This window comes from Heliangelus exortis, chromosome Z (assembly GCF_036169615.1).
Source record: "Heliangelus exortis chromosome Z, bHelExo1.hap1, whole genome shotgun sequence".
In the NCBI taxonomy this organism is placed as follows: domain Eukaryota; kingdom Metazoa; phylum Chordata; class Aves; order Apodiformes; family Trochilidae; genus Heliangelus; species Heliangelus exortis.
Genome location: NC_092454.1, coordinates 3,776,091 through 3,788,332, shown reverse-complemented (window position 1 = coordinate 3,788,332; position 12,242 = coordinate 3,776,091). Strand labels below are relative to the sequence as shown.

General features: G+C 41.9%; 1 protein-coding gene across 2 annotated transcripts in view; it reads left to right on the top strand.

Moving 5' to 3' along the window:
- Nucleotides 1-5,599, top strand: part of ARK2N (arkadia (RNF111) N-terminal like PKA signaling regulator 2N) — a 47,517-nt gene extending 41,918 nt beyond the window's left edge. For both annotated transcript variants that reach the window (XM_071730266.1, XM_071730267.1), the window contains one exon: nucleotides 3,838-5,599. In XM_071730266.1, coding sequence (XP_071586367.1) covers nucleotides 3,838-4,027 — 190 coding nt within the window. In that variant the 3' untranslated portion in view covers nucleotides 4,028-5,599. The remainder of the gene's footprint in view (nucleotides 1-3,837) is intronic.
- The last annotated feature ends 6,643 nt before the right edge of the window (nucleotides 5,600-12,242 follow it).

Here is a 12,242-nt window from a genome sequence, read left to right as displayed (position 1 = left end):
ATGCTGTGAGGGACATGGAACAGAACTGTTCCTTATTGTGCTTGCACCCTCTCTTAATCTTGAGGAAGGGAAAAGAGAAGGTGTGCAGGACTGAGTTTCCCAGGCTGAAAACTCTGCAGATGTTGTGGGCACAAGCCAGTGCTGCTGGATGTGCAAAAAAGGAAATTTTAAGGTTCTGAAGCAAGGGAAATTTAGTCTTTGCTTTTAGAACAGTGAAAGTCCTTGCAGGGGCAGCTCTTTAGGAAGATACTGATTCTGCAAAAAGTGTCTCTCCTGGCTGTTTATCAGGCAGACCAAGGGCTTAGAGGATCTTTGGTGTAATGATAAGCAGTGTGGACTTGCCCCACATTACCAGCTTGTGTAAATCTGTCTAGCACCACGTGCTCACAGCCCTTCTTCTTCAGGTCCCCTGTATGAAATCTTGCCATGCTGCTTGCCTCAGTAATATTTACAAGAATGTGAATGTTAAGTAAATGTAGAGTTGCTGTTTAAAATCCTTTTTCGTTGATATGCACAGCAAAGACAGACATGAAGCACACTTCAGTGCTTTCCTTCGTTGATGTAACCACCTGCCATCTCCAAAGACTGGTTCTTAGTGGCTCTGTTGAATACTCACACATTTCAGGTGTTTCAGTCCTGTTTAGAATTTTATTTCTCTTGTAGGTTTGCAGTTATGAAGTATTGATGGGCTTCTGACAGGGTTTGGAAAAAGTTTAGGTTTTTGGTCAGTATTTTTTGCATGCTTAGTTAGCATGGTGTTTGGACTCCGTTCTTTTGCTCACACTGTTTTTTGGGGTGATCCATATTCCGTGTCATCGTTGGGCTGCCATGAGTTGTGACACCCTAGAATTTGTCCATCATTTGTAGTTTTTTAGATTGTTAATGAATTGGTGGTGATTCTCATCATTGGAGTATTACTTGGCATCTACTTAGGACACCAACTCATGTTTTTCAGTTCATTTAACTTTTGTCCAGTAGATTTTAATCTTAATTTTTTTATCCTGGATATGTCTATACAATCCTTTTCTGGGTTTTTTTTCTCAGTTTTCCATGCCTCCCACCCACCTATACTTCATATCTTTCCTTAGCTACAGACTGGAAAGCATATTCCCTAAGCTCATGTTTATTGTAGTTTTTTGGCTGTGGGCTGCCTGTGTGACTTGTTTGAGAATAAACACTTTTGGTTTTGCAAGGTATCATTTCTATAAGATAATTTGTAGCTGGCTTTTTGTCATCTTTAAGGAGCTAGTATTAGCTTTGTCTAAGCACTGATATCTGTTCTTTGTCAGAAGGATGGACCATAGTCCCCGAGACCAAACATTTTATTTGCTTTGTTTACAGGCTTTTCTTGTCAGTTACACTTTAAGGTATTTATTCTTAAAAGAAAGGTGTTTTTTTTAAAAAAAAACAACAAATAAGCAAACCTACAATTGTTAGAATTCCAGTCTCTTACTGCTAGTTCTTTGGATAAGTATATATTTTTAAGACTGAAGAAGTCATAATAAAAAAAGTCATTCTGAACATCACATGTAAACTAAATAGCATATCTGAGAAGGAAGTAAGACATTTATATTCAGAGAAGTTAGAGCCCACAGAATGAGATTTTTCATTCCATTTCATAAAGCTCCAGCCAGACTCAAGAGAGATGAGCATGACCTAAGTAGTTCTGGAGAAAACAAATTTTACTACCTTAAATTAAAATAAATGAAACGTAAATGTCAGGGATGTGCAACCAGCATGGAAAACCTGGATTCCTGAAATGAGGCACACGTGCCTTCAGAGTGACATGGGGAGTGCTTGCCCCAGCAGCCAAACATCTCCTGCTTTAAGTGTGCAGACAGGAGCAGCCTCAGCCACCACAGTGCTTACAAGAGAAAATCAATTTTTTGAGCACTGGGTATAAAGTTTCACTAGGATTTGTTTAAGATGTACAGCTAGGACTGGAGTGATCCTCTTGAAGGCTCCAGTAAATTCCTGTTACCACTTCATCATATGATCTTCCATTGAGTTGGTTTTCTTTTTCTATTTATTATTAGTTTATAATTAATTGTTATTAATATAATAGGTAGAAATACTGTGCAAATAAGTAGGTATGTACCTCACTTCAGCAGGGCACTGGAGTGCGTGCTTATCTTTAAATAATCATTTAGTCTCATTGACTGTAATCACTGAAAGCTTGAAGGTTTTGCTGAAGGAGGGCTTTTATCAGTGAGCATTCCCCAACATGTCTGCAATCTTGAGTTAAGAACACCAAAAAAAAAACCAAGTGTAATGGCTGCCATGTAATTATAAGATGTCTCTTGTAATTACTGTAGTGAAAGTCTCGTTATGTCCTTATTTTAACATGCTTTTGATTTCACACAGGAAGGTATCTTTCCTCTTTGTCTCACCCAGCCCCACTTAAAGTTTTTCTCTTTGTAACAGTTCAGTGGGTAAAACTCCTAGGAGGAAACCCTTCTGAATAATGCATGGTAATACATATAATGTATTGGGGCAGACTTTCAGATCTTTAGGACCCATGCACAGATGGATGAGTGCATAGGAACACACACATTTTACACTCACTGGCAGAATTCCCTTCTTAAAAATAATGTAATTTCCACCACCACCCCTGAGTTTTAATTTTAGCCTTAGCTTTTGTCTCACCCGGCCCCACTTAAAGTTTTTCTCTTTGTAACAGTTCAGTGGGTAAAACTCCTAGGAGGAAACCCTGCTTCTGAATAATGCATGGTAACACATGTATGTATTGGGGCAGACTTTCAGATCTTTAGGACCCATGCACAGATGGATGAGTGCATAGGAACACACACATTTTACACTCACTGGCAGAATTCCCTTCTTAAAAATAATGTAATTTCCACCACCACCCCTGAGTTTTAATTTTAGCCTTAGCTTTTGTCTCACCCAGCCCCACTTAAATTTTTTCTCTTTGTAACAGTTCAGTGGGTAAAACTCTTAGGAGGAAACCCTGCTTCTGAATAATGCATGGTAATACATGTATGTATTGGGGCAGACTTTCAGATCTTTAGGACCCATGCACAGATGGATGAGTGCATGGGAACACACACATTTTACACTCACTGGCAGAATTCCCTTCTTAAAAGTAATATAATTTCACCATCACCCCTGAGTTTTAATTTTAGCCTTAGCTTTTGTCTCACCCAGCCCCACTTAAAGTTTTTCTCTTTGTAACAGTTCAGTGGGTAAAACTCCTAGGAGGAAACCCTTCTGAATAATGCATGGTAATACATATAATGTATTGGGGCAGACTTTCAGATCTTTAGGACACATGCACAGATGGATGAGTGCATGGAAACACACACATTTTACACTCACTGGCAGAATTCCCTTCTTAAAAATAATGTAATTTCCACCACCACCCCTGAGTTTTAATTTTAGTCTTAGATTTTGTCTCACCCAGCCCCACTTAAAGTTTTTCTCTTTGTAACAGTCTGGTGGGTAAAACTCTTAGGAGAAAATCCTTCTGAATAATGCATGGTAACACATGTATGTATTGGGGCAGACTTTCAGATCTTTAGGACCCATGCACAGATGGATGAGTGCATAGGAACACACACATTTTACACCCACTGGCAGAATTCCCTTCTTAAAAATAATATAATTTCACCATCACCCCTGAGTTTTAATTTTAGCCTTTGCTTTGCTACTGGGCATTGAAGAAGGCATGGGCTCTATAGATGGAAAAAAACCTAGAGGGCATATTGGAGAGGGGCATGTTACAAGATGCCTAAGTGATAAACCACTGCTAAGAACCTTGTGCTTGAGCTCCACGGGAGCTTTAATCCTTTGTGTTTGTTTTTTTTTGCCTTGCCACAGGTGTGTGCATCCCAGGGGAGGTGTGATTCAGCGTGTGTCTTCCTGGAAGCATGGCTCAGGCTCACAGTATGTTAATGCTCAGCAAACACCATCATGGACAGCTGTGACTCCCCAGCAGAATTGGTCTTCACCCCCAGAAGTTGTGGACCTCACTTTGGATGAAGATACCAGACGCAAATATCTACTGTAATGCAGTGTCACTGTGTTTGTGTCCCCAGCCCTTCTCCCTTCCCGTGGCACAGTTCATTGCTGAAGCTTCAGCTTCAGGAGCCTGAGTCCTGGCATTACAGAGTTCAAACTGATAAAAGTTTTTAATTTCCATAAGAATGTGGTGTAGTTTCAGTATCACTTAAGATGGTTTCGCCCTTCTCGAAGGAGGGTTCCTCCCAAAATTAAAAGCCAGTAGCTCCAAATTTAAAACATATCTACAGTTACTAACTTGAGTGTGTGTTAATCAGAAGTAATAGCTGCGTGCAAGCTTATGTCCTCCCACCCTTTCCCACCTCCAACTTCAGAATGTTTTTAGTTTATCAGTATATTGAGTTTGTTAGTAGAAGTTAGTGTTTTGCTGTGTGATTTTGAGAAATGCTGTGTCCTCACTGATTTCAGTGGAACTGGGGGTATTCAACACTTCTGAAAACTGGGCCAAGAGTATTTATACCCAAGCTTACTTGGTTAATGTTACCAGCAGAAGGGACTGCCTTTAATACAAATGGCCCATAACATATGCACTGAACTGCTTTTAACAGTTTTTTTTATTTTCAGTATAATTTCTAGTTTACACTTTTCAGTGCTGAGTCTTCTGTCTGCTTGACTACTGTGTTTCATGGATCATTTTCCACAGCTTGGGACAGTTTAGAGTAGTAATAGTAGTGACTTACTAGCAGCTGATATTTTCAAAAGCACAAGGAAAGTAATAAAAAGGCCCATTGTCCTTCTTTTTAAACATACCTGAACTTTTCTACCTGTTTCTGAGTCTTGCCTGGAGTAGGAGAAGGAGAGGAACGAAATATGTTGCTCATGGTCCTCATTACTACTGTTGCTTACTTGCTTCATTGACCATTTCAAAAAAAAACCCAGCTTGGCAAAACACTTCAGCAGATGCATGACATTCAGTGTTTGCTGAAAATCGTGAAGCCATTCAAGTGTTTTAAACTCTGTCCTGAAAGATGTTGCAGAAACAGGGCCTACTGTTGTGATTTTTTTAATTTTTTTTTTTTTTTTTTTTTTTTAATTTTTAAAGTTATTTTTAACTAAAAAAACCAAACCAGATCTTCACCATTTTTCTTGCTTTTAGTGTGGGATATTTTTTTGTTTTATGATACAATCCTGGAAACACTTCCTACCAGAATATGTACTGAAATCAGCAGAACTACTTGATTTAGCAGGCTGTAGCTTCTGTAGTGTAGATGGGAATTCCTGCCCTTCATCTGTCATTTTGAGCCTTTTTCAAGGCAAAAACCAAAGATTAGACTTTCACAAGATGTTATCCACTTTAATTGTCTATTGTGCAATTAAAATGTTCCTTTGTAGTCAGAATGTTTCTAGCGGAAATTTTGTACAGCTCCATCATCACATTTTTTTGCCATTTAAGGCTGAACAGGGGGTAGTGGGGGCATGGGAAGTTCTGTCTTCTTTTTGTGTTGCCTGCTATCCAAAGTTGGCTTGCAGTAATTTCATCTGTGGGGGAAAAAAAAAAAAAATTAAAATTACCTATGGTGTCACATAACTTACAGGCAAAAAAAACCCAACCCCAAGACAACAAATCAACAAGCCAGCTAATATAGTTAGTAACAGCTTTTCCTTCAAAAAGCAGAACAGTTAAAGAACACCTAGATAAGGTATTGATACTCCAATTGCAGACCTTCTAGAACATTGAACATGGTTGTATTGAATGGCCAGAAAAATGCATGAGGTGCTTTTAGTGACTGATTTCTTTCTCTGGGGATGGAAGGGAGAACGGAGCCAGAAGGGGGAAGCCCTGTGCTGTTGGGGCCCTAGATCAGCCTTGGATGTATTTTTTTTTTTTTTTTTTTCTCCTTGTTGTTAATTCACAGAACTCAGCTGTCAGTGGGCCAGCACCCATGCTGTAAAGGTAATTTTTTTAACAGTGCTGGTGCAGTGTGGCAGCTCTTCACTGTTCCAGCTGGGAGTCAGTCAGAAAGCTGCCAGAAAGGGCCCATTTGTAGTCCTTCCGTGAAAAATGCAGAATAAGTTACTTTGTTTTTCAGTTTGTATATGATGTGAGTTCCATGTATATATAAAAACAGATGCGTCCTCACCAAACTTCCTCCAATTGTGCACTGTGTTTGTTGAAACAATTCACATATTGTAGTCTGATGCAGGCTTTCTTTTTATTTAAAACACTACGTATTCTCACAAATTTGAAAGGTAGTGATCTGAAAACTGCAATCACTGGATAGTTAGCAAGTGTTCTGTTTTGGTTTTATTCTTTTTTTTTTTAATTTTATTTTTATTATTATTATTGCTTTTATTTTATTTTATTTTAATTTTTTTTTTTTTTTAAGAGAGCAAAGGGTGCCTGGACAGTTTTGCTCTTCTCAGCAGGAAAGAGAAATGTCAGCCATTGTATGGCTAAGAAACAATGCACTTGGGGCCTGATCCAGAACCCACTGGAGTTGGTGCAGGGCTTTCCACCAGCTCCAGTGTGCATTGGCTCTAGCTCTCCATGGTTTTAGCAGTTCCTGAATTGCTGGAGTGTGAACTTAGGATCTTCTGTAGTGAAGACAAATCATTGCTTAGATATAAATGTTTAAAACATGTGACTCTAGTTAAAGAAGTGGATTCTTCTCAACACTCACTATTTAGTTCTCATTTTCCATCTAGTATTTAATGGTCTTTGGAGAAAAAATAATAATAAAACAGAGTGTTATATATATATATATAAATATATATATTTTTGGTGCAAGATGCGACCTTCTGTTTTTTGAAACAAGTCTGTAGCATAAAGGTTTAACTATTTTAAGACAAAATAAAATAGAGTGTATTATTTAAACAATATCAACTTGTTTGGGATTTTTTTCCCCCCCACTTTCATTCAATACCCTGCTCTTTGTCAGATCTCCTAAATAAAACCTTAATCTCTGGGAGCAGGTTCCAGCTGCTCAATTTCATCACTTCTCTGCTGTAATGCATTTTAATTTTGACATTTCCAGGCTGTAAATGTGACTTCCTGACCTCAAAACTTGTTTTATCTCCAAGACCAGAGCAGGACCACTGCTTCTCCCTGTACCACTGGTGGGGGATGCTCAGGAATCCCCTGCCCATCGAGCTCAGCAGAATCCCTTCTAGGAATGTGGATTCTGCACAGCCCCCCATCTTCCCACTGGTATTTCTCCAGCTGCATCCCCTCATCCCATCCTCACAGCTCTCTCCTGATGGGCAGTGAGAACACTGGACCAGGACAGAGAGCAGCATTGCACCCCTCTGATCTTCTCTCACATTCAGGTGGTACCAGCAAGCTTGGTTCTACTGCCAGTGGTCAGCAGAGTGGACGGAAGGGTTGTATTTGGTCACAGTAACCCCAGGCAATGCTGCAGGCTTGGAGAAGAGTGGCTGGAAAGATGCTTGGCAGAAAAGGACCTTGGTGTATTGATTCACAGTTGGATGAATATGAGCCAGCAATGTGCCCAGGTGGCCAAAAAAGCCATTGGAATTCTGGTTGGTACCAGAAATTTTGTGACCAGCAGGAGTAGGGAAGTAATCCTCTTTATCACAGAATCATCTGGGTTGGAAAGGACCTGGGAGATCATCCACTAATGAATCCACCCCCTGTACTCAGCACTGGGGAGGTCCCACCTCGAGTACTGTGTTGAGTTTTGGGAAACTCAGTACAAAAAGCACATTGAGGTGTTGGAGCAAGTCCAAAGAAGGGCAACAAAGCTGGTGAAACTTTCGGAATACATCACCCATGAGGAGTGACTGAGGGTTTTGGGGCTGTTTAGTCTGGGGAAAAGGAGGCTGAGGGGAGACCTTATCACATCTTTATATTTTTTTTACGTTTTATCTTTACAAGTACCTGAAAGGAGGTTGTAGTGAGCGTGGGGGTTGGTCTCTTCTCACTGGTGACAGATGACAGAACAAGGGGAAATGGTTTCAAGTTGCATCAGGGGAGAGTTAGGTTGGATATTAGGAGAAACTTCTTTACAGAAAGGGTTGTTCAGCACTGGAACAGGCTCCCCGGGGAGGTGGTTGAGCATCCCATCCATGAGTGTTTTTTAAAATCACCTGGATGTGGTGCTTGTGGAGATGGTTTAGGGGTGGCTCATCAGGAATAGGGTGATAGGGTTAGGATGAGTCTGGACTGGATGATTTTGAAGTTCTTTTCCAGCCTGAACAATTCTGTGGTTCTGTGATTTGCAGTGGATGTGTGGCCCAGCTGTGGAGCTCTGGGCTGGTCCTTGCAGACATTTTGTAAAATGTCCTTGAGCAGCATTTTGTAAAACCAGGAAATTACACCAGGAAATTTATACCTGCAAGGAAAGAGAAGGATGGTAAGTATTAACTGCATGGTGCTAAACTTAGGAGCTGCTGGTTGCCACTCTTCCCATAGCCACTATTTAACTAATAATAAAATCCATTACACTTCCAGCTAAGTAGAGGAGTTTGCTTTAGTTCTGCTGTTTTTATCACAAGAGAAGTCCCTCCGTGGTGCAAATAAGCAGAACTGTTGTGTTTTATGTAACCTTAACATTAAAATCCATTACTATTTTGAATGTCATGGTGGACTCACTTGAGTTGGCTTTTCAGCCCCATTGAGTTCTTGGCTTTTCTGAATCTTGATGAAACAAATTCTGGGTCCAGTGGAGGTTATGGAGGTGGACACCACACCCAGATTTTATGTCGTGTGTATCACCACCTGGAGCTTGCTGCAGATGTGTAGTGATGAGAGCTGACATAGCTCCTGAATTTTTTTTCTCTCTCCTTCACCAAGAGACACCCAGGGTCTTTGGACTTCAGGATACACCAAATGGAAAGCTTGAAATTCCTCCTTCAGCACTCGTGGCTGCTTTGCTTTCTGGGAACTGCCATTTCTGGCATGATACAAGAACTGTGACAAAAATCACCCAAAGAGGTCAGACTATCTATTGCTTTCCCCAGTGAAACTGTTGCACTGAAGATTAATTTTCTTGATGAAAATTTATTTTATCTGCCTGAAAATGGGGGCTGAAAGTGCTTTAGTAAGTGCATTAGTTCCCCAGTGCCACGGGGAATCTGTAAATGGTGTTCTTTGTAGAGTCCATCTCCTCCATTTACTGAAATGCTACTTATTTTTCCCTTTCCTTTTCAGACCCATCATTTGTGAATGTCAGCTCCTGTGGCTTTCTCCACAGAGCATCACTGGGGTGCCACTTCCCCTCTGCCAGCAAAGGAAAGGAGCAGCACACCTGCAAAATGTGAACATGAAACATACAGACCCTGGGTTTACTTTCATCTTTGGTGCAAATGAAGTCAGCACCCTCCTCTTATTGAAACTAATCAGCAGCTGAGGAGTCCAAACCCCCAGGTCTGTATCTCAGTGTCAGGGAGTTTATGAAGTATAAATGCATTCCTGAGAGCCCTTACCACTACAGATTCATAAATGCCCCTTGGAAGTTTTCTCTTGGAGCTGCTTAGTCACCTGGATTTGCAATTCACTTGAAAATTAGGACTGAGTTCCAGCTGCTGGGAAGGAAAGATCTCTCAGACAGTAAATCTCAGGGCAGAGCTGGAGTAGGCAGGGTGAAAACTGTGAAAGTAAAATTTCAGGTCATTTTTTTTAAATGTTTATTAGCTGCACAGCCAGCTTTTTGGTGAATCCAGGGCAACCACATCAGAACTGGAAAAAGAAGCAAGTAAGAATCCTCCGTCAAATAAATTTTTCATTAGTGTAGGTGAAGCAAACTGAGTGATGAACTCTTGGAGTCTGACCAGTGCCTTTTCTAGGGGCTTTCCTCTGTGTGCCTCAGGCACAGTGCAGTCTCCTTCAGCTGGGGACCAATTTTGCATTTCCATGGTTCCACATAATTGATAGTTTTTGGCTTGCCCACCAGCAAGAGCATTCAAATCTTACCATTTCCTTTCTGCCAGGCCCCTCTGTGTCTACCTTGAACTGGAGAGGACTGCACTCCAGTGTCAGTGACTGCAGCTCATCTGACCTCACCCACATCCTCCAGTATCACCTCTGTGTGATCAGCAGTTTTAGTGGAAATCGCCAACTCTTATGTCCCAAAATCACTCCTAAAAATAGTGATCTTGTGTCACTACCTTGGAAATGCATCTTTTCCAATACTGTCAACTGCAGATCATAGAAGCAGAATAACTTAGACTGGAAAAGAACTTTAAGCTTACCAAGTCCAGCTGAATTAATTATCTGCATCCTATAATACTCTTCATTTCCACCCTTATCACAATTGCTCTCTGGATGCCCATCATTCAGTAATACAGACCTCAAGGGAAGGCTGCTGTTTCAAAGCAGGGCACATTCAGATCCCTCCTCTGGGGCTGCAGAAATAAGTGGGAGATGTTTATCCACAGTGTTATGAGCCATCAGTGGTTCTGTAAACCCAAAGAGGAGCTTTGGAGTCAGATGTGGTTGGGCTGGAATGAACCTTTTAAGATCCTGGTGGGAAATGTGTCACTTGTGTTACCTGTTCTCAGGCAAAGCTCTCATCTTAGTGGGCACAGGCTATGACAGAGATTCATGAAAGGGTAATTTTATGGCTTTTCCACATGATTACACTTCCCATTTGGGTCCATTTATTCACACTCTCCCTGGACCACACATGACAACACTGCCAAACAGCAACTTCCCTTGCAGGAGCTCTGCCATTTACAAATCATGGGCTGAGCACCTCGGATCTGTTTTCTGACATCTCACTAACACCTCCTTTCTGCTGGTGTTTTTCAGCTCTGGTGGGTCCTGTTATCTGCATGAAGAGCCACAGCAAAGCTCTCCTCAATGCCACGATGGGTTGGCAGCCACCTTGGCTGGGCTTTCCTTCTTCTCTTGGCCAGCAGCACATCTACCAAAGGAGAAATCCCCCTCCTCATCTAGCAGCAAGAGAGGGGGGCACCCTAAAACATCCACTGTGCACTTAGATGAAGTGGTGACGTGGGTTAATGAATAGGTTTGGGCATAGCACTGGTTCTTCTGAGCATTTGGAGTTGGCTCTTGAAGGTGAGGGGCTGCATTTCCTCAGCTTTGTGCCTGTTGCCCTCCTGGGGAGGGATGGTGGCATCTCCACAGTCTGGGGTGGCAACAAGGATGGGACTTGCAGGAAGTGGGACATAATTGAGGGCAGCAGATGGGTGACTCCTTAATTGCTCCTCCAGCTTTTCCTCTTGCTCCTGGAGCACATCCTCAACCCTCTGGGGCAGAAAGGTCACCTCTGGCATAGTGGAGACAGGCAGCCAAAACCTTGGTGCCTGAACACATCTCTGATTTTCTCAGCAAAGGTGGCAGATGGGTCCTGCCTATGAGCTGAATCCCATGGAACTAAAATTGTAGGTCTGGGTATTCTGTCAAATAAATTTTTTTTTCCTGGTGGTTCTTATGTGTGCTGGGTCTTTTCTTGGCTTGTTTGTGTCGTGTTTTCAATCCCATGCTGAAAATGAGGCTTGGCAGGCAATGATAGGAGCTCACCTTTGGTCTGTGGAAGGACCACAGCTCTTCAGAGAACTGCTTTCAGCTCCAGACAGGTAAGAGCTGGAGTTCCTCTGGACAAAATCTTGGTGGACAACCATACACTTTTAGAAACACCCTCATTTTTCAAGTTTTGCCTGACCAGGCTCCCAAACACCTGTCATTAAAAAAGTCCCTGAAACAATATAAAATCCAGTCACTGGCAGTCACCACGTGTCCGGTGACCACATCTGGCCCGGGATAAATTCCATGCATGAAAGCCAGGAGCACAGGAAGGGAGCAGTGAATGCATGGCACAACCTTCCCCAGGTGCTCAGAGCCTTTGGAGGTTTGCTCAGACAAGCTCAGGATGTACTAAATAACCAAATACTCAACCCATCCCCTAAAAACCTGACACAATCATTTTTGGTCCCTGTTGGCTCCAGGAGAGGTGTGAAGCTGCTCAAGCACTGCTTAGTCTGGAGCAAGTAAGCAGATGCCTTCCCTTGAATAATTGAAAACCCTGTGTTTCCCTGTGCTGATGAACTCACCTGCCATGGGTGTGCTGTAGATATATTCTTGATGATGAGCCTCAGACAGGCCCAGGCCAAACTAAGCCCATGCCACCACTTCAGGCCCTGATAGATGATGTGTAGGGCATCTTTAAGGGACCAAGGACCTCCCTCCACTCCTGCAGGAGACACAAACCTGGTCTCAGTGTTGTTCTTCGTTCAGTTGGGTTTTTTTTTTTTTCCATCTCATTTTCATCAGTCAGGGTGAG